Source organism: Lepisosteus platostomus, chromosome 2, assembly GCF_059453375.1.
Source record: "Lepisosteus platostomus isolate fLepPlt1 chromosome 2, fLepPlt1.hap1, whole genome shotgun sequence".
NCBI lineage: Eukaryota > Metazoa > Chordata > Actinopteri > Semionotiformes > Lepisosteidae > Lepisosteus > Lepisosteus platostomus.
The window spans coordinates 67,940,156-67,961,624 of record NC_142612.1 but is presented as its reverse complement, the minus strand read 5'-3'; the positions used below and the strand labels follow the sequence as shown (position 1 = coordinate 67,961,624).

At 37.4% G+C, this 21,469-nt stretch overlaps 2 protein-coding genes across 6 annotated transcripts in view; both read left to right on the top strand.

Moving 5' to 3' along the window:
• uggt1 (UDP-glucose glycoprotein glucosyltransferase 1) overlaps positions 1–10,994 on the top strand; it is a 33,747-nt gene extending 22,753 nt beyond the window's left edge. For both annotated transcript variants that reach the window (XM_088615028.1, XM_088615020.1), the window contains 11 exons: positions 192–277; positions 975–1,059; positions 1,932–2,020; positions 2,207–2,311; positions 3,549–3,633; positions 4,155–4,337; positions 5,441–5,601; positions 5,967–6,081; positions 6,706–6,822; positions 6,908–7,076; positions 7,584–10,994. In XM_088615028.1, coding sequence (XP_088471154.1) covers positions 192–277; positions 975–1,059; positions 1,932–2,020; positions 2,207–2,311; positions 3,549–3,633; positions 4,155–4,337; positions 5,441–5,601; positions 5,967–6,081; positions 6,706–6,822; positions 6,908–7,076; positions 7,584–7,609 — 1,221 coding nt within the window. In that variant the 3' untranslated portion in view covers positions 7,610–10,994. The remainder of the gene's footprint in view (positions 1–191; positions 278–974; positions 1,060–1,931; positions 2,021–2,206; positions 2,312–3,548; positions 3,634–4,154; positions 4,338–5,440; positions 5,602–5,966; positions 6,082–6,705; positions 6,823–6,907; positions 7,077–7,583) is intronic.
• Positions 10,995–17,906: 6,912 nt separating this feature from the next.
• LOC148676885 (uncharacterized) overlaps positions 17,907–21,469 on the top strand; it is a 151,298-nt gene continuing 147,735 nt past the window's right edge. For 2 of the 4 annotated variants that reach the window (XM_088614945.1, XM_088614938.1), the window contains exons 1-2: positions 17,907–18,356; positions 19,185–19,204. In XM_088614945.1, the coding sequence (XP_088471071.1) occupies positions 18,332–18,356; positions 19,185–19,204 (45 nt within the window). In that variant the 5' untranslated portion in view covers positions 17,907–18,331. The remainder of the gene's footprint in view (positions 18,357–19,184; positions 19,205–21,469) is intronic. The other 2 variants (XR_015928899.1, XR_015928897.1) reach the window with 1 other exon arrangement.

Below are 21,469 nucleotides of genomic sequence, written 5' to 3'. Positions count from 1 at the left end.
GCTGTTGGCACATTGCTTTGGTGCTGAGTTGATGTGGGAAAATAAAAGCACATGAACATGACCTGAAGATGTGTTCTTGCCAGACTCTACACTCACTGATGTGAAATCATACAGTGATGTGGATGTCAGTATGTGGTACAGCATTACGTACTTTGCTGTTAAAGTAAATGTGCTCTTTTTGCATCACATAGGGGTACTTCCAGCTGAAGGCCAATCCTGGAGCTTGGGTTCTAAAATTGAGAAAGGGCAGATCAGATGACATCTACAAGATTTACAGGTACCACACTTCTCAGGAAAAAACTCTCTGCTGTCTAATAAATCAGCATCCATCAAGTAAAGTTGTTTCAGTTGTAAAAATTCTTGGAAGTCATTAAACTTGACAATGGACACATTAAGGATCTAGTAGTTCAGATGGGTAGCTGCGTCAGCATGCGTAGGCTGCAAAGGAACAAGTAATAGGTTTATTCCATGCTGAAAAGAGAAGAATGAAAACTCAACATTTATGCAACCTGTGATACCCAAAGAAGGCTTCACAGCTGAAACATTTCAGCATGGAATAAACCTATTACTTGTTACATGAAGGATCTAACATGAAGATCTTAAGCCTGCCAGTTCTGATATTCACCCGATAGTTGTAAAAGTGTAGCAGAATAAGGGGAGCATGCAAAATGGAGATAGTTAAGAGGTGCTTCTCATTTCTTTATTAATTCATTTTACAGAGAAGCTAATAAATGAATACAGAAATGACGAAAATTCTCTGAATCAGTGACTTTTATGGTAATTTGTAAACATAGTTGACTGCTCTTGGATATGAACATGCTAGTAACACTGATAAATCTGATGTAATATTGGTGGGGGAAAAAAGTCTTTACATCTGAATGTGGAAGTACTGTATATGTACAACAATAACATACATCCCAAGTTCCAAACTGGTCCTAGAAAATGAAGCCTTTTTTCCTGCCTTTGTTCTACAGCCATGAAGGAACAGATTCCCCTCCAGATGCTGATGACCTGATTGTAGTTTTGAATAATTTCAAGAGTAAAATCATCAAAGTCAAGGTAATGTCTGGTTTGGATGGTTGTACTTAACATCTCATAACATAAATTACTGGACAATGAAGAAGATAGATACTGAACTAAACAGATGTCTTTCCATGTACGATTAATGAAATGCTGATTGTTTACATATCTTATTTATTATTTTGCATTTTGTTTGAGAAAATATTCATTTTTTATTATTTTTCTTAAATACCCATTGTTAATCTAATTATTTTTCTGAATAATATGAATTCTTCTATATATAGAAGATTCTTTCTATATTCATTCTTATAATTTCTAATAAAATAAGCACTGTCTGCCCAAATAATTCCATCTACCAGTTGCTATTTTTGGTCTTATCTCTACATAGTCACCCAAACTGGATAACAATATAGGTCGACCTTGACAGCAGTGTCTCAGTTCTTCTTTTAAAAAATGACAGCCTGAATGGGGAAAAACAGCTCTCTTATTATGGCAGCTAGAACTGTTAACAGCACCCTGTGACGACTGTAGACAGTCTGTCATTTTAAATTGCTTTGCCTGATGTATGGGTCTGTGGAGTTTGCTGTAATATTGTTGTCTATGTGGTGTGAATGCTGTCAAGTTATATTCTTGGGACATTAGTTTGGATAGTGTTTGAAACCATGCCCACTGGAAGAGAAGTGGATGTATTTGTTGTTATAGTATTCTTAATTATACATATTATACATATTTCATGCATACATATTATAGTTTTATATTAAATCTCACCAAATAGTGATTTAGTGCCTTAAATTATCTAAATGTTCATAATATGTAACCATTTTGTCCTGAATTAAAAGATGTCATTTTTAGTAGGTGCTCATTTCTTTGAGGGAGTTTTGTTTTCAGATGTGGTACTTTTTTTTCTGTAGGTCCAAAAGAAACCAGACAAAATAAATGAGGAACTTCTAAGCGATGGAAGCCATGAAAATGATTCTGGATTTTGGGAGTCTTTAACAAGGTATAGTGGACTATAAAATACAGGCTTTTCCATGCAGATCATTGATGTAAACCGTTGTCCTTTGTTGTTTTTTAGCAAAATTATTTTTCAGGTATTTTCAGCTGAAGTCTTTCAGTTGTTCTGGGTCCTTCTGAAGTCGTACTTCATGGAGAATCTTCATTAGTGCTTTTCTGTTTTTTTTTACAGAGGATTTACTGGTGGCAAAAAAACTGAAGAGGTGAAGCAGGAGAAAGATGACGTTATTAACATTTTCTCTGTGGCTTCGGGACATCTGTACGAAAGATTCCTCAGGTTGGTTTTGTGCATCAGGGCTGTCTTTTTGGTTCAGAAGAACATAGAATATAGCACTTTGCTTGGAATATCTTCCTTCTTACATGGTAGCTATGAATGTTCAAGTGGGGAGCAGAGATAATGAAAGAAAACTGGATTTTTTTTGTGCTTGTAACTCACTGAAGGAAGACTCCTAGATACATAGATTCATCATAAATATTCTAATATTTTTAGATAACTGCCTCTTCTTGGGAAGATATATGGGAAAATATAAATTAACATTTTAGAGCCATTTCGTTTAACTTATGGACTGAGAACTCACTTCATGATTCAGCGCAATGAAAACAAAGCTGTGCATCAGCGTGAAGTAATCTGTGTTGACGCATCTTAAAGCTTATATGTCTGGAACAAAGATGATTTGTCTGGATCTTTCTTTTTTTTTTTTTAGTGAACAGTCTACTCTGTCATTTTTAAATTGTAATAAGCCAGTACAAGATCACTTTTCCTGGAAATCCCAGGCAATAAATATTGACAGGAGTCACTTTAATTGGTCTTTTATTGATGAATACTGAGAGGAGTGTTGAGACAGGTTTTCGACCTGTGCTTTTGCATCCAAATTAGTTTTTAATGAGCACTGGAGTAGTCATTATCTCTAACCCAGGATCTGTGTACTGCAAACTCCTGATCTCCTAGCATTTGTGCCAATCATACAGAATTTTGATTAGAAATAAACAAAGTAAATCAATGAAGTCAAGACTTCATTGTTGGACTTTCTCAGGAAAATATCATTAAGACAAAACCTTACAGTTTTTATTTTGATCTATTTTAACTAGTACAGATATATGGCACAGACCTGATTTTAAATCACTAGTGTGTTTTGTTGTGTTAGTGCTATATAGAGGTATTCAGAAATAAAAGCACAGAAAAGTGTTAATTAAACTTTTATTAGCCTTCTGTATCTTTTCAGATATTAAGTTTCATAAAACTGAAAATCTTTAACTTTTGCTGAATACATAATATACACAAGAGTTAATAAGGAATAGTAGCTAGTTTACCTAAATAGCATACATTTTTGGTAAACAATAACATTTTAAGATATGAAAAATAATTCAAGGATAATTCAAATGATATATCCAAACAGTGCTCTTTTTAGGTGTTGTAAATATATATATTTAGTTTAAAGAAATGTTTTAAAGTGGAGTGTTCTGCAAACACTTTTTATTTGCATGGCGTTTATCTCCTTCTTTGTTTTCAATAGAATCATGATGCTGTCAGTCCTAAAACATACAAAGACACCTGTGAAATTCTGGTTCCTGAAGAATTATTTATCTCCAACATTTAAGGTAAAAATAATGTTAATTGCAGAGAAATATCACAAACCATATAGTATCATCTCTGTATGGTTAACAACAATAAATATGGTCAAAGTAAAATTAATGTCCTCTCCGGAAATATAGCTCCAATTTACAGCTTGAAGATGTTTTTTACAGTTAAACAGGTTTAGTGTGTGTGTGAGTCAAACCAGATTTCACCTCTGAAGAAAACAGATCTAAAACAGAAGAAAGATGAGTCGCAAGGTTTATATTAGTTCACATTAGTTTGGTCATTTGGAAGCAAGCATGGGTAACCATCACGGTTACATAACAGATGATAGTGCAATAGAAATTGAATAAAATAAACTCAGACAAAACTCAATATAAACAGAGCTGCTGTGTGTCCAGGGTGTATGCATTACATTATGTCCAAGTAGTGCAGTATGCCGAATACAATGACAACTGCCTGTGTAGCCCTTATGGTTGATACTTTAAAACCTGACATGCTGAAGTCAGTCCTGAGTGAAATCGCTGTGCTCTCTTCTTCTCAGGAGTTTATTCCCTACATGGCGGAGGAGTATGGGTTCCAGTATGAGCTGGTGCAGTATAAGTGGCCCAGGTGGCTTCACCAGCAGACGGAGAAGCAGAGGATCATCTGGGGGTACAAGATCCTCTTCCTGGATGTGCTCTTCCCTCTGGCTGTGGACAAGTTTCTTTTCGTCGATGCTGACCAGGTATGACTTAAAGTACAGACGTCTTTTGGCATGATTTGCCTATATTCTAAAATAAATCTGAGTGCATTCAATATGGAAAATAGTTCAGCAGAACACATTGGTCCATTTTGTTAATTCATTTACTTTGTTAATTTTTTTGTTAAATGCCATGATTTTCATAACGCTTCTTCAAAGAGTGATATGTCCTGTAATAAAATAATTAAAACCTTTCCAGTGTTCTAATGCTTCTAGAATTTGTGCCGTTCCTATGTGGTCTCTTTTCCAAATCCAAATATAAAAAAGCTATGTCAACATATCAGTGTGGTTATCACAAGGACAGATGCAAAAGAAATTCTAAAAAAGTAAAAAAAATACAAATTTCAAATTGGTCTTTTGCAATGAATTGATCATGCAGATTGTGATGCTTTGTCAGTTAAGTGGTTTGATAGAGAAGATTAGGTGGCAAAACTGTTGAGGCTTGTGATGAGGGTTTGTGTAAGAATCTGACCTGGCCTGGAATTAGAATTTCTACTTCAGCAGTTTAAAGGATGTTTTCCTAGTTGTGTTATTGTAAAGAGATTTGCAAAAACATTGATATTAGAACATGTTTTGAAGATGTGCTTGTTTGTCTAAATATGTAAGATCTTTCAAACCTATTTCTAAAAATGTAGTCATTTTCTCTCATTTTAATTTACAAATGTGTGGTGTTCTTTCTGTTATAAAACTAATCAATGCAGTGTTTTTGAGATTAATATGATGAAATTCTGTGCTACAAGTATAAAAAAGATTAACTTGATTATTTTCCATAAAGTAAAAAATGAATGTCCGTATGAGAGGCACTTGTTTTAATTATTATACTCTTCTGCCATCTGCTGTTTATGTTCAAGAACCTCCTGCTGTAGTTTGGCCAGTTGCGATTAAGAATATGCTTCCCTATTTCACTCTGTTTCATTCCAAGAAGCACACTGTTGTTATAAATCACTGGGACCACATAGTGCAATGTAGGTTATGGCTTCGATTGCAAGAGTGGTTAAGAAAGATGTGTAGGACAGAAAGATCACAATTGTATTGCAAAACAGCTGAGCAAATTAGTTTAATCATGTATATGTTTTACACCTTACTAGATAGTGCGCACAGACCTGAAGGAGCTGCGAGATTTTGACCTGGAGGGGGCGCCCTATGGTTATACGCCATTCTGTGATAGTCGCAGGGAGATGGATGGCTACAGGTTCTGGAAATCGGGGTACTGGGCTAGCCACCTCGCTGGAAGGAAATACCACATCAGGTACGACACCTTAAACAGTCAGTCAACACACGGCGACTTGTCCCAGAAATTGTCCCTGTTCATGTGATCCTGTGATTTGTGTTTGTTTTTTAGTGTCAGATTGTCTTGTTTTTTTGAATTGCCAGAAGATTTGTTTTGAACAAGTTCAGTGTTTTAACCCAGACTCTTGGTAGTATACTGATAAAATACAAACTGGAAGGAGTGAATTCTCTCCGATGGTTTGGCCACGACAGAGGCTGGCTTGCTCTAGGTCTCTGAAATGTACAGGGGGAGTGGGTTTAGCATTAGTTCTCAAAGCAAGTCGTTCTGCCTGGCTAGATCTGCTGTACTAGATAAGTAACTGAGACAGGATGCTTCCTATGTAGTGCCCTGTATGTAGTGGATCTGAAGAAATTCAGGAAGATCGCTGCTGGAGACCGGCTGAGGGGACAGTACCAAGGTCTGAGCCAGGACCCCAACAGCTTGTCCAACCTGGATCAGGTGTGTAGTGCTCAGCTAGTGGAGTATTTAATTCCACTCCTTTCAGAGTCAAGGGCCTTGAACTAGTTACCCAATTATTCTCCCACTCCAAACAACAGTCCATAAATGGGGAGTGATATATAGGACCATTGAGATGTTAACATACAGTAGCTAATAATAAAAGTCATTATGTAAATTGGCTTGTGAAGCAACTCTTTTGGACATCCGTCCAGCAGCATACAATACAAAATCAAGTACTCAACCAGTCATTAACAATAATTAACATTTTTGCCATTTCTTTTTTTTACACCAATACATAGTAATCTGTTATGTGTTGAAACAATACTTACTATGCTGTTTTGATAACATTTCCTTAGAAACCAATATTCTCAGAAGCAGCAGCTCATGGCTTTTAAGCGGGGTAAGAGCTCATGCAGGTATCGCACACAGCTTATTAGATAAAATGTGTCTGTCAGAAACCACAATAAAATAATCTGATCTAACACCACTAGAAGCCATTAAACTAGGAAGGTAATGCTTCTGTTGTTCATTTTTAGATTGTGAGAAAATGCCCAGATCTTTTTTTACAAATGCACTTTGGACATGTATTGCTAAACGTCATTCTGTTTTGTGTTTGCTGTGTAGGATTTGCCCAACAATATGATCCACCAGGTGCCAATTAAATCCCTCCCCCAGGAGTGGCTTTGGTGTGAAACATGGTGTGATGACTCGTCCAAGAAAAGTGCCAAGACAATTGATCTGGTAAGACGTGCTTCTTTGCTGGGCTTGAGTGTTTACCCGTTAATCCTGCTGGTGTAATTCTATCATCTGGCCCTTCCGCTTGTAGTGCAATAACCCACAAACCAAAGAGCCCAAGCTGCAAGCTGCAGTGCGCATTGTGGGAGAGTGGTCATCCTATGACCAGGAGATCAAGAAGATCTACAACAGGTTCCTGGAGGAGAAGGAGAAGGGGACCACTCCTGTCACCAATGACACAACGCAGATAAAAAAGCAAGGTGTGTACAGTGCCATCGGGTCAGGGTCCATTTCAATATTAGAGCAGGAAAATGTACGTAGCTGGTGACTTTTGCAGTGTAACTGCTTGATTCTTAAATTGTTGTCATTCTACATCGGTGCTACATAGCATTGTGCATTATATTCTCTCCCGAAACATTAGAATACTGCAAGAAATGTGCTCCGCGCAGCTCAGTTCCTCTCCACACGTAACTGAAATGTTCCTCGAATGATATTGTGAAATAGTCATGTATTAATTTGAGATTTTAACAATTTACAGTAGGACTAAGAATGCCTGATACGTCAGGGATACGTTAAGTGCACCCGTTACACAATACCACTTAGTGCAGTCAGATAGAGCCATGCAGTTTTTGCAGTTATCTGGCCCTTAAGATCATTTTTCACTTGTTTTTTTTCTGCGGTTTAGCCTTCTTTTGGCATTTGCCTAGGCACAGAAATGACTGAAATTTGCGTGATGTGCCTTTACACTTTCTTTGTTGCTCCAATAGGTTCTGTTGACCACACCGAGTTATAGCCTGCAGTCGTGCAGGGGAGGAGGACATTCGACTCTGTTTAAAGAGTTTTTCTTTTTACAAGACGTCTGTTTCCTGGAATGAATCCTGCAGACCTGCTGAAAGACTGCTACTGTCCTGAATGCAATTTTTATGATTTCTATACTGTTGGGAGAGGGCATTGGGTTTCTGTATTTGTCCATGTAAAATGAAAGGGAAGGTGAATTGTTGCTGATCAGGCTCCAGGGCTGGGTAAAATAAAAATAAAGCTCAAAAATAGGTTAACTGCTCTACATTAATGTCCCCTTTTCTCTAGAGAAACCCATCCTCTGTCTGTAGCTGTTTGCTTGTTTTTTTGCACATTTATCCTCTTATCTGTCACTCACAGAAGCTGACATCAGCACAGCTCACAGATTATGATTAAACTCGAAAATAATTGCCATATTATGATAGAGCAGGATCCAAAATAACTATGTGAGATTCTTTACAAATGCTTAATATTCAAGTAGTCATTGAAAAGGCTCTAAAATTATTGAAAGCACAACATCTGTTTTTGAAAGGGCATTAATAGGAACTAGAGACCGAATAATACCACTTTTTCACTTTAAAATACCCATTTAAACTGCTTTTGTGTACCTCTCTAGTGTTTGTGGAGCTTTTATTTGTGTCAAATAAGGTGCATTTCCCCTTTTCATAAGTGTCTTGTACAGTTTAATGCTGTCACTTTTTATTACCTCACGCTGTGTTTGCAGGGATGCAAGGTTAAGATAACATACTGTCTTTTTAACTACAGACTGGGTTCTGGTTAATCTCATTGCAACAATTGAAAGTTTTATGAATGTACATCAACTCTCATACAGGTCCTTATTTGTTTTTGTTATTTTTATTGAATTTTGATTTATTTTAACTATGGAAAACATTCATTATGACAAGTAATGATTAGACTAGATCTATAATTGTCTTGGTTTTACCCAGCCCTTTTGATGAAATAAGGTTTACATCTCAGGGAAGATCTGATTTGTCCTGTTTGTTATGGTAGAGAAAAAGCCAAAAATTCAGTGGATTTTATTAAAGCTCTTCCAGAGCAGAAAAGACCAACATTAATTAAAAAAAAGCAAAACTAAACATTGCACTTTGTCATACAACAAAACTACTTTTTCAAGTGTGTCCTCTTAGTTATGCCAGGATACAATACAGTTAATGGACATATATCATTGTCACTTAGCCTAGAAAAGATACATGTTGAATCAATGACTGCAATGTGAGAAGTGTATATTTTGGTTCTGTAACTAACCTAAAGCAGTCATTAATTTAGAGTCTCTGGCTGCAGAACAGGGAACATTTTAGTTCCAAAAAATCCTTTAAAACTTCCCCAGCATTCTCAATGTCCAGCATCATAAATGTATCTATTGTAAAACAAAATTCCTAATTCTTTGCATACCCCTAAAAGTAATCACGCTGTGACAGATTATTCTAGTGCCTTGTCTAGTAATTTAAACCCATTAGAGCCTGATATAGATCTTTGTTGAAAGATTCTAAACTAACAGGTCCTCTCATGAGTAAGAATATAGTTTAGTTCATCATAAATTGTAAAATAGAAGCATTCCTTGGCGAAAATGTTTATTAAAACATTTTGCATGTTACTAATCTGAACACTGAAAGACAGTTTTAACTTTGAGTTTTTAGCTAAGATACCGTGAGCCCTTGTCTGCTCTGGTAGTCAGGAGATCTACTTTGAATATTCTGGCTTGAGCTCATACATGTAAGAAGAGGCACCATGCCTAATTCTGCCAGCGCAAGCCACAGCTGGTTTCAAGTACCATGATTTAAAATTCAGACTCCTCCCTCTTAGTCCTGTAAACAAGAAAATCTTGTTTTTCCGAAAATGCATCGTACATGAACCCACAGCATCCTTATTTGTTGTCATAATCCATTTTGAATGGGCAGTTTTTCAGGGTATGACATCAAGTTTTGAATGAAAAAAGTTTTTCAACTCATCTCTTAAAACATGGGTTTTGAGTACATGCGATCAGCTTTATGTCTTTAAGCTTTACCTTATCCCAGTGATGGACATTTTGCATATTTGTGATTTATTGAAATAGAATGTGAATTATTCACAAGCAGGTGGGGAAGAGTGAAAACCTACAAAGAAACTGTTATGCAGTAATATACTCAGTGCATTACAAATGCAGCAATTCTGTTGGTTCCACTACTCAGTTGTTGGGTTTAAATGTGGCCTTAACTTTGCAGAATCATTCAGTAAGATAAATTCAGCTTCTTCAAACAACATTCTTTGTATGCAAGGTTATCCTAACAGTGGGGACAATTTTCTGATCTGCAAAGACAGGGCCTTGACTTTGATGTAATAAAATTAATTTACATGTGAATAATCTTTATGGTCTGTGTTTGTTATGCATGTCTGTGGTGGTGTTGGGAAATGAAGAAATATGGTTACTGGACCAGTAAAATTGCAGTTTTTGACAAATATTTTGAAATCACTTAAATATAGACATCATGTAAGGTACAGAGTATGATCTTGTTTTGTAGGAGGCCATAGCTTCTCTAAATCATCAGATTGATACTAGCTTCAAAGCAATTCTGCAGTTCAGCCATTTTCTATTGTCACTTCTTGTAAAAGCCAACAAGCAGAATAAAATGCACTGAGCAGTAGATTATATCAAGGTCTCAATATTTTCATATTAAATCTGACAAGGTTTTAACCTTAGTATATTGTTCATGCTTTTCCACGGTACTGCTGTGCGACTATTGACTGTAGGCTGTAGATGATCCGAAAAGACAATCTTATGTGACGAGTCTCATTCCAGACAATCCCTTCCTGTTTAATTGGGATAGCGGTGTACAGTGCCCATTGGTGCCTTTTGCATGTTGATTGCTGTTGTACTTTTTCTGTTGTACAGAAATGGCAGGTATTTTTCCAAATGCTTGAAGGTCCATTATTCTTTTAACTGTTACTTGTTTACTGTTGTTTGCTGATTGGTTTTACAGTGTTGATAAATTCAGCAGGAAGTGAATGAATAGACCCATGAATAGACTATTTTTCCTATAATTAAATTATGTTATATGTTTTTTTTGGTGGGTTATTTATCATGACCAAGGTACTGTACAATTGTACATTTTCAGATCACCACAAGTTACCATAGTGCTTACAGTAACCGAGAGACAATGAATCTTTTTAATGCTTAAAGCAATGAAACCTTGTCCATGGTTGTTTTTAAGAAGGAGTTATTGTGAAGTATGCATTTGTTTTTCTGTTATTTTATTATTATTGAATACATTCATACTTTATAGAGGAAAGCAGCATAGTCATCCATGGATTTTTGGCTTAATGTACTGTTACCTGTGGAATATCAATATTTTGTAATTGACAATAAACCCAAGAACCAAGTACTTTTGGTGGGATGGTGGATTTTTTTTGTAGTTTATAGAAATCTGAGCTTTGCTGCTATTCTTTTGTTGAAGACGTTGTGCTTCTTTACAACCAGTAAAAAATAACTGCTGCCTTTTGCATTGCTTGTCACTCGTCTGGCTTTCTTACAGAATTAATCAAGCGCAAACAATTTATCCCTGCTAAGCATTTCAGTTACTGCTCTGAAAAAGAATCATTGCATTTCTAAATAACATTGAGTGTCATGCTCCCCATTATTCAAAAGTAAGCTGACATTTATGAACAACTTTAAGTGATTAAGGATTCTTACATTTTATGAACTTTTATTGCTTTTTGATGGCTACAGATTTTAATGCTCTGCGATTGAAAAATGTAAACTCTTTTGTAGAACTTTTTCTTCATGATTGATCATTTCGGATTGCTTTAAAATACAACAATCAACAAAGAGGTAAACACAAATTAAAGCAGTGAATTAACGTTAAATGTTGGAGTGTAAAAGTGTGTTTTAAAGAAGGGATCTGAAAGGACCCACTGCCTTGATTGACTGATTTGATGTGGGCTGGGAGATTCTAAGGGTTTGGAGCAGCATAGCAGGTCGAGCCAGTTATAGGGACCTTGAAAGAAGGCCAGTGTCTGAGCAGCCCAAGTGATGTGCAGGTGGTAGAGTTAACACTTCAGTGGAGGAGCCAAACCTTTCAAGCACTTAAGCCATATTTTAAATTTTCTCCTGAAATCCACAAGGAACTGGGGGAATTAAGACAAAGTGTCATATATGCTCATACATTACAGTTTTGTTTTAAAATCCAAGCAGCTGAGTTCTTGAACATGCTGAAATTTAATTGTTTTGGGTACCTAAACATTGCAGTAATCACATCTACTAAAGGTAAAATCCTGCGTCACCTTCTTTGCATTGCTGTTACAAAGACGCCTCCACAACACTGCAAACGAGCTTCGGATGTGCAGATGTGAAGGTCTAGCTAAATATCCTCCTAATATTCCTCAACTGGGATTGCAGGGTCATCTGTGGTCGAACTAAGGCTAAAGATCAAGCAAAAAGAAAATTAGGAGTTTCCAAGGAAGTAAATTTGATTAGTCCATTTTCTTTACTGTTGCAGTTTAGATTTATAGTCACAAGGGGGCAACAAAGATATGTATTTACAACATATCAAATGGTAATACTGTACATTAACAATATATCTTTTTGTATATTCCTGTTTAATAGACATTTGTGTTGATATGTCACCTGTCTGACTGACAGAATTTCATTATTAGCTTTTTTTTGGGGGGGATGATATTTTTCGGACAATATGGCCATAAAAATAGTAACAGATTTAATCATAAGTATCATCAACATAACTTCAATGTACATTATGGTACTCACCATATTTTATTTTGGTGTTTTCATACTGGACTTTTTTTTAAAAGAAAATCAGATACCAAAAAAGTGTACTGCCTTCAGAACCCTTGGTTTTACTTGTCTCTGCATATGTGAGCTCTGTTCCTTTTATTACTGCTAATACAATTTCATACCATTCAAAATACTAATGCACGCTCACTGGCTGGCCTAATGTTTGATGTCATGATGAATTTTCTCAATGTGATTAGTAGCTGGCATAACATTTAAAACCATTGTCTAGCCACACCTGTTTTCTTAAGGAAAGTGCCCGTGTAACTCAAAAGTAAAAAGGCATTGTTTGCATTTCCATTCAACTTTTGAGACTGAATTCTCAGATTTCTTAATGCTTTTTTAAAATGTAAAAAGCTGATTAAAATCCATGTTTCTGAGAATATGTAGGCTTGGTCAAATTTTGAGTTCCACCTCTATTCAATGGGTTTGAAGAATATATGGATTCCTAGGGGGCTCTTTTAAAGAGAACTATGTCAACTAAACCTGGCCTAATAGCTTGAATTTTGTTCTTTATGTATCGGTTTCTACCATACAATGATGAAGTTCCATTATAGAATCATGTGCATTTAGAAAAGAATTGATTGTGGTTTCTACTTGATGTCTCTAAATGTGTTATTCATCTGATCCTCTGTAAAGATTGTCTCTGGTGAGATGGAGTTAATAGTGACAATAAAAGAAAAAGAGAACAAAGTTTATCAATATCAATTTAAACTGGTGCAATGGAGCCAGAAAGAGCATCATTTACATGTAGATGATAGTTTTAGCCTAGATCCTTTCTTTTTTTCCCCCTCTCTGCGTAGTTACCATGGCTACCCTCATGCCATTTATTTCTGTGCATTAAGAACAGGCTGTTCCTCTTCAGCCATCACTTCTTGTGCCTTTTTTAAAGTAGATGAATTTGCATGTAGATGAGTCTGTGCATTTTTTCTTATGATTTTGTCTTGGCTTGCTACCCAGGGGATTGGGAAGGCTTCGATCAGCGCCTGGGCTCAGGGGAACTAGGTTCCTCTCTGGATTTTCAGGAGTTGCTATGGCAAAACCCGTGGAATAGATAACTTTCTCATGAAAGTACAAAACTGTTTTGACATCCAGATGGTACTGGCCACACTTGGATGCAAGTGGAAAGCATTTACCTACGAAGAACGCCTAAATGCCAGCTCAGCTAAGTGATTACAGCACTGCAAACAGCTGTTTATTTTTGTCTTCTGTCAGCCAGTTTTTCAGGTCATGAATTGAGATACACCTATTGTGAACATATTTAAAACTGAAGAGCTGTGGAAGAATTCGAAGTTATAAACAACCTAGAGAGAATGGACCACACAGTAAGGTTCCGTTAAATACAAACATGACAGGATACACCCTTTAAAACCTTATGTGCTTTCTTCCTCTGTGGAATATAGAAGATTTACTCCTGTAAAAGTCTGTTCTTCGCTATACTGTTTTTGAAGTATTTTTTTATTATTTTAATAAGAGATCTTAACACAGAGGTGAAGCAAAGCAGCCTGAGAGAGATAAAACACATTGCCTTTGCTGCTCTCCTGCACTCTCTCCCTGTCTTTTTATGTGTTCAAGGTGCAGGACTGATGAAAGACAGCGATGCTCTATAGCTCAAGAGCCCAGACACTCTCAGAGAACCGGTTCCCAATGAGCACTGTGGCTTGCTTGCAAAATATCATCTGTAAAATCTTTTTGTTTCCTTTTGCTTCTTTCTGCTGTTTCTTTTATTCTTTTTTTTTAGCAACAGAGAAATATCTCTTAAAAATAAAGGAAATCTGTCTCCTAGTAAAACAGGAAGCCAGAGATGTCCAGGGTTCTGATCCCTTCCACTGCCTGCTATTGTGTTCGAAAGGTTTTTGCATTTACATTGGCGGGTCGTTCTCATTGTGTGAATTCACTGGTTAACTAGTATAAGGTTTTATTTTCAAGTTCCATCATACTCAGACTGTAAGGGGGGTCTAAATCATGAAATCATATCATCTTAACTGGAAGCTGTTATTTTTTCCCCAAACCCACTTAGCCTCTTCTAAATTGATTAAGCACATCTTAGAGTTCAACACTGAACAACAAAAGGGATTTCCTTTGACTTTCTGAGGGGTGTTGATATACAGTAAGAAGGGTAACAGAATTATTCAAATGTACAGTGCTGTAGATTAAAAGGTAGATTATTTTAACAAGGCTTGATCATCTTTATTTGTGCTGGCATTACGATAAGATCTTCATTGAAAGCCACCTCAGTCTTCACTGTAAAGAAATCTTTATTACAGCTGTGTCCACTGGGTGGCGGTACGAGCCCATTTGTGATACGCATCTGCGATCAAATGAACTGAAATTACGGCTGTACAAACAAGGATCTAATTGTAATTTATTTCCTTTGAAAAATAAAATGGATATTCATTTTTCTAACAATGTATATTGAAAGGAAATTTTCTTTCCTCTTATGCAGGATTTTTATTTGAATTTTCTTATTCGGTCAGTGCCAAATGCATGTTCGTACGGAGGGAAGGATACCATTAGAGAAATGAATCAAATTAAGATCATACAATAATTCAATTTTAAACTTTTAAACTATACTGTCAGTTAAGGAAGTGAGTTGCAGAACAATGAAGTTCTGAAGAATGAGTCTGCTGATAGACTCTGCTGTCGATCTTACAAAGAAACAACCTCATGCACTGTGTTGATGGATATGTTTCCTGCAAGACACTGCTCTAGTTGTTGTTTGTAATGCAGCTGCTGGCAGAGAGCATCATAGCCAGATTCACAGTATTACATAATAAGACGGATTTGTGGTGTTGGACAGGTGAACAGTGTTGCTGCTACTGAGTCAGACATCTTCCCCAGGTCTTGTGTCGCACTGGCTATGAGAAATGATGGAATGATGCAGATTACTGCTGATGACAGAGAACTGTGTCTGATTATTGGAATCACTCTTGTAGATTACTGGGTGGCGCCCAGCACCTCATAGACTGATTGAAGCTCAAATCTGCCAGTTATGTGGGCATTCATCTGCAGATTGCACATCTGTCACCTGCATCTCGCCATGAAGCTAATTCATCACAAAACCTGGTGCAGCAGTGTTCTATAAACTTCTCGCAAGAAAGCTGGCTCAGGAGTGATATTTATCGTTAGAGGTTTTCAACTTCTTTTATTCAGGAAACTTAGATTTGTACATTTATAGAATTACGTTCATGTCAAATCACCAAATGAAGAGTTACCAGTACACTGTTTAACATGTCAAAACCCCATACAAACCCAGCTGGAAGGTCTTTTTGTGCATTCGTACAATGTGATTATTTTGTGATGTATTCATATTGTATAGAAAAGGCATGTTACAGTGTGGTGAGATATGAATATAAGCTTTACTAATGTTTTTTTTTATTATTTCAGTCTTTTTACACACTGACAGAGTGAAACGGGTGTGTAAGAATGTAGATGACATTTGCTCTCACACGGAGGCAGTATTCAGGTAATAGTCACTAATCACAGCAACCCCAAGGAAATTACTTGGAGAAAAATGCTGTACAATAACAGAAAAGTATCGACCCACATACAGAGCTGACCGTACAGGGCACTGTCTTTGATCGATACCTATAACAAAGACCTTAGACAGTGTTTGCACGTTCCATCCCAGGCGGATTACAGCTGTGTACCCAACTTCCCAGAGCCCCTTTCAGATCACAGTCACCACAGGGATCATGGCTAATGACAAACATCGGGCTGCTGGGCACAGAAACATTTAAACATCTGAAATGAAATATAGATTTTCTTCCTAGCAGCAGATACATTTTAAGGAAAAACGAGGGTAAAATATGCTTGTCTCTTCACAAATGTGCACTGAGGACAATGGGAGTATGATGAAGACAATAATCAATTATTTTTTAAAACATAAGGTCTCTTGAGGAGCTGAATGTATGAATATTTAAGCTCTGGAATGTATTTTATGCAAATTGACTTCAATTCAACAGGAATCTAGTTTTGTACATTCAGAACTTTTTGCCAAGCTTTGACACTCCATACAGTATATAGTCCTTTGAGTTTTAAAGTGTCTTAGCAATTCTTTATTTTGAGGTATAAAGTTATTATTTTAATGATTTTTTAATGCTAAGTAACTTTTCAGCTTTGAGGTACCAAATGTAACATATATAATTAAACACTTTAAGAACTAGATGCTACTCCAGTTGTAGGAACTAGTGTAAAACATGAGGAGAACAGCTTAAACTGGTGGGGCAGTGGTCAGCCTTGCTCAATTCCTGGGGTGCTCTCTGCACGGATTTCTTATGCTCACAGGGGTTCCCTGCAGCTGATCTGGTTTCCTACCACAGTTGAAAGATGGGCTGGTAGGACAGTTGGTGTCTCGGAAATCTGACCCTGGTGTGCCTGTGCGAGTCTTGTGTGTGTCCTGCGATGGACTGGCTTCCCACCCAGGGTGTATCGTGCCGTGTGTCTTCTGAGTGTTGGGATAGGCTCCAGCCCCCCCGTGACCCAGTGCAGGAGGGAGGAGAAGGGAGTGCTGGTTACGTCACATGCGTGGGCATTAACCGGAACAACATTATGAATTTTGAATTCAATTTAGGAGCCCTGAAAACCCTCATTTTTACCCATGAAAACAGAACAACAGAAACAGAATATCAAATATCATTGATTCTGGAACTAGGCACAGAGAGATTGCTTGTTGATGCTCTTCACTCGGCCCTCTGACTCATACTTTGTCTGTTTTATGTGGGAGAGATTAGCAGATCAGCTGCAGTCCATTCCTGGCCCAGAACCGGCGTGAGGATTTCTCAGCGATGTGTTTTGTGTACGGTGGTCTGGCAGGGATTAGCTGAGGATGGCCCACACGCTCTCCGCAGGGGCTGTGGCAGAGCTGGAGGTCTGTGCCTGACGCATGACGATTCAGAGACCTGCCTGCCTGCGCGGCGTCTCCTGGACAGATCAGGGAGAGCTAGGGCGTGCCTGCAAGCTTGAACAGCTTGTAGCACTCGTGTGCAATGCAAAGGTGTGAACGTCAGGGCATCACTGCAGAACATGATGTAAAGATAGGGTTTCCCAGGTCCGGCCCTTGAAGTCCTTGGTCTTCTTTCGAGCCAGGCTCTCAGATTCTTAATATAACCCTTCTGTTGTTTATTTTGGACGTTTTCATCAGGTTCCTGTCCTACTCCAAGTTACTATGTTAAGTAAATGATAAAATAATGTTTACAACTAACAGTTGAAAGGAAACCTTTCAATCGCAGAAAGCAAAGATAATAATTGAATGTTATTATTAGTTCAGTTAAGGGTTCAGTTACATAACTGAGATATGGACAGCAACAAAACATCACCAGTTTTTTTTTTTGGGTGGGTCCCACTATTGGAAGTCCAATTTTGGGATCCCCTGGCTTAAGAAAGAACGACATTTGTTTCGTCAGAGTATGTCTTTATTCTAAATTATTGATGGATTTTTCACGTTACTGGGTGGCGTTTATTCAAAAAGCATATTATAGCCGATTGGATATAAATCCAAACCGTTCAAAATTCCCACGGACATAAATATAATCTGAGTGTGTCAAATACCTGTAACATTAACAACCACATTCACATTCAATAAATTATTATCACTATGGCAGTGCTCTCATGAAGAAAGACTCAGAGTCGCACACTGAGAGACCCATTAGGCGGATTCTCCTCTCCGAAGTGCGGGCCAGCAGGTTCCTTCCGCACGCCGCGTGCCTGGACACACAGCAGAGCGCGCGAGTCCAGCGGGCGCTGCGGATTGGCAGACGAGCAGACGCTAATTGGTAATCAAGGCAAGGTCGGGTTGGAAAAGTTAAATGTACTCTGTAACTGCTTTTTTCGACATTCGTACTCTATTAGTCACTCGCCTAAAACAGATGTTCTTTTTCGGTATTTCCACATTTATTGTAGACTTTTGTTGTTGTTACGGTGTTGTGTTTAAAAATGAAGATACAACAGCGGAACAAAGGTAGGGTGGTATTTACTGTTTTTGTCATGGATACCGTTGAATACTAAATTTAGCAGCCTGACCGTATTTTATTTCGTATGATTTGTTACGGGTCAGGACTGTAGGAAAGTATATACAAATATTTTTATGTCAGCGAAAGTGGTTGTAAACAGGTTTTATGAAGTACAGCCTTGTGTTTTTGCTCATATTTTGAAACCTGAGGAAGGTAACTTATGCAAACTTTGCTTTTTAATCGTCAAGGAATAAATGTTCGAATATCTGCCCGGAATTACACGGTACACGTCCAGAAACACACGAGAACAAAGGAGCAATGCCAACTAATTTAAGGAGCACGTCTTTGAAAAGGGAAGATACCTGAGTTCCTGAAGTAAACGAGAACAGCCCATATCCGCCAAAATGGCGCCTCTGTTCAGATTCGCACCCACGACCTCGCTTCCTTAAAGCCAGGGAAGTCCTTTCGTTAGTACACACTGGCAAGGCAGGGCATCTCTGTTTGTAAGTTAAAAAATAGGATTATTGAAATATTGATTCTGCACTCAAAGACCCCAAAAGGTCTCCAAACTTGAGACTTGAATGAGAGATTTTCATTTTATACCCCACGTAGTGTTTGTTTATTTCAGACAGCTTGTTCAGGATATTTTCAAAACTCTTAATTGCTGAAGAATTTGGTTACTAAACCAACTTGGAGTTTTATGTGGGAGGTTTACTGTGCCCCATTGCAACAGACCTGAAACAACAAGAGCATCAGGAATAAAAGCCAAGTCTTAATATTGCTGAGAAAAGCAGTTGCATTTGTAGTGAAATTTCTTTTCTTTCTTCCTCTCAAAGGCTACATCTTCACCTCTGATGTAAGTGTTTATGATATTTATATTATATCATATAAGTATAGCTTTGTTTCCAACAATAAACGTTGCTTTGTCTGTATTGGGGGGGGGATTTCCTTGTAAAAGAGACTGGATGGAGACGACAAGCTTTTTTTCCTGTACCTTCCCAGCGCTTAGGCTGGTGGAGAAGCCGAGTATTTTGTACTGAAGGCAGAACTGACAGAAATGTTTCAGTTTTATTTGTGACTGATCAGTAATGTAATTTCACCAGAGAATTGGGAATTTCCAGCTAGTAGTTCAATATAACCACATTTTTGCAATGCCCCCCTCCCATGAGTAAATTACTTTGGAATTTCTTGGTTTGCAGAACACTGCAAAAATGCATGGAGCTCATAACTACGGAGGTGTTCAATGTTTAAATATTCCTTATAAATACGCAGTTGCAGTGCTGTAGAATAGTGACTAGGGCTCTGGACATTTCTAAGTGGACAGCTGTGGGTTCAAACTCTGGGGTACTGGTAGGGTACCGCAGTTGTACCCTAGAATATGGGTTACTTCTTTTACATTGTTTCTTTCATTTGTAACCAGCATGTCTTTGGTCTGAGGGAGAAAACCGGAGCACCCGGAGGAAATGCATGCTAAAATAGCAAGAACGTGCAAACTCCACACAGACATCTCTTCCGGGAATTGAACCCAGGCCCCGCTACACCACCATGCTGCCCCTATTTTCGCTTTGGATAAGAGCATCAAGAAAATAATAAAATAAACACCCCAATTAATATTTCACCAGCTTTTAAACTACATTGTTCACGATTGAAGCGTTAGGGACTCTTTAGGTAGTTCGATGTTTGCTTTGACTTTTTCTAAAGTACGGTGAAGGAGGTCAATGAAATACATTAATAGAATAGAAATGCCATTTTTTTATTGAACTATATACATCTACCATTACAAATGATGAGGATAAAAAAAAATCAAAGCATTCAGTTATTTCTTAATGGATTAAGGAAAAAGATCATTTTTGCCTTGTTAGCAGGTTATTTTAAGTAACGTCTTTTTAAAGATTAAAGCTATAGATGGTACAAAAAAAGCTTCCTGCATGATTTATGATTTAAGTAGAGCTTTATCACACCCCTTAATGTGGCCCCTGTGGCAAACTTTAATTAATGCGCAGGATTAATAAAGAGGTGTGGCTTCCTTACTTTGATTGCTATCAGTGTTTTGGGATGCCAAAAAGTGTATCCCTGAGATTTGTTTTTGCCCAGTTCGACAGCACATAAAGAGGTTATTACAATGACAATGTTTTTGAAACATACAGTGCAAGTGGGCTTTACACCAGAAGTGCAGAGCCAGGGTAGAGAAATCAATGTACTTTTCCTTTGAGTCTAACAGTTAGAATATGTATTTAGTAAATTTCAACATGTTTGTGTAAAGCTCTAGTTACGTATTTACTTAAAGCAAAGGATATATACTTGCCTGTCAGTCCATATCTCTGTTTGCTTTGTTTGTATTCTTATGTGATTTGCTTGTAGCCACATGGTAACCACTCACATTGTCCATTACGTCTTTATGTTTTGTTCAAAATAAGTTGTACAAGAAAGAAGACATGTTGTAATTGTAATTGTCAATCTTGTAATTGAAGATATGGGAAAATCTCTGAATGTTTTTTTGTAATGAAAGGAAATTGGTGTCTCCAGAACATATGCGATTTAGAGTAAATGAAGACAGGACTTATGTGACATTTTCCAAAGGCTCCCCTATATTGTATAGATTACATTCCAGTTTGCACAGGCCAAAAAACTCATGTTTTTCAGAATGACTAATGTCTTTGACTGTGTGATTCCAGATTTCAGAACTTGCATGATTAATAGCAAAGCTTTACAGCCTGAAAGTGCTTTTCTTATCCGATATCTGTTCAAGTGAAGTTAATGAAGGTGTGATATTATCCAAGTTAAGTTAATGGAGGTGGCTGAGGTTTTTGGATCTGCATCATGATTTAAGTGCTTCTCTTGCTTTCGGGCGGTAAGTGCTTGCTTGGCTGTTGCCTATTTGATTGCTTTTATTTAGTCGCGTTTCAAGGCTAATTTTTATCTGTAATGAAATACTTTCCGTTTACTAACTTGCTTTTAAACTAGATTGTAAATTAATGTAAATGGATATAGGGCCAGACTATAAATAAGCCCATCAGCAGCAGCTCACAGAGGCTGGGTGACACCATCTGCCATCCATTGTGAAATAAATCTCCCAGTAAAGCATAAAAACAACTTTAAGGTGCCAATACCTTTTAGATGA